Genomic DNA, 634 nt, shown 5'->3' on the forward strand with positions numbered 1-634 from the left:
AGTCAAACACAAACGATGTCGCGCACTCACGCATTGAATAATATTGCGGGGGCGTTATATTCTCTCTTTCAAAAGCTGGCTGCCGTGTAATTTATTCAGAACTTGTCAAGTCAGCGGGTACTTAGAGATGATTTGTGATATTTAAGACTTTTCTCATAGTTTAAATTCTCAGGGAATTTCTAAGCCAGCATTCACAATTTGGATATCGCCATGGACGAAGGTAAGAAAACATTATTTCTTCTTTTAAAATCTCCGTAATTTCTTCACTAAATGTAATACAGGCATTCGAATATAAACATATTCACACATCTAAAACAAAAAACAAAAAACACAACAACACATACACAAAAAACAAAACAAAACAAGAAAACAATACTGTCACACAATTACAGAAATATACTTATTGAACAGTTACTGTTTTGAAAACGAGCAGCAAATATCAAGTCCACAGGAAAGACATCTGAACGCATTTACGCAAACAATAAATATGTTCTCTCAGCCGCTCATACGCGCGCTCACATATACACTCACACACCGATGATTGTATGTGAATAATATATATATGTGTGTGTATATATATATATATATATATATATATATATATATATATATATATATATATATATATATATAT

General features: G+C 31.4%; 1 protein-coding gene and 1 long non-coding RNA gene across 2 annotated transcripts in view; one reads left to right on the forward strand and one right to left on the reverse strand.

Annotated features, from left to right (window-relative positions):
* LOC128251577 (uncharacterized) overlaps nucleotides 1–634 on the reverse strand; it is a 100,144-nt gene that overhangs the window by 571 nt on the left and 98,939 nt on the right. The window lies entirely within an intron of this gene.
* The window catches only part of LOC106875806 (early growth response protein 1-B), a 130,686-nt gene continuing 130,074 nt past the window's right edge, over nucleotides 23–634 (forward strand). The window contains exon 1 of the mRNA XM_052978410.1: nucleotides 23–220. Coding sequence (XP_052834370.1) covers nucleotides 211–220 — 10 coding nt within the window. The 5' untranslated portion in view covers nucleotides 23–210. The remainder of the gene's footprint in view (nucleotides 221–634) is intronic.

This window comes from Octopus bimaculoides, chromosome 2 (assembly GCF_001194135.2).
Source record: "Octopus bimaculoides isolate UCB-OBI-ISO-001 chromosome 2, ASM119413v2, whole genome shotgun sequence".
Taxonomy (NCBI): domain Eukaryota; kingdom Metazoa; phylum Mollusca; class Cephalopoda; order Octopoda; family Octopodidae; genus Octopus; species Octopus bimaculoides.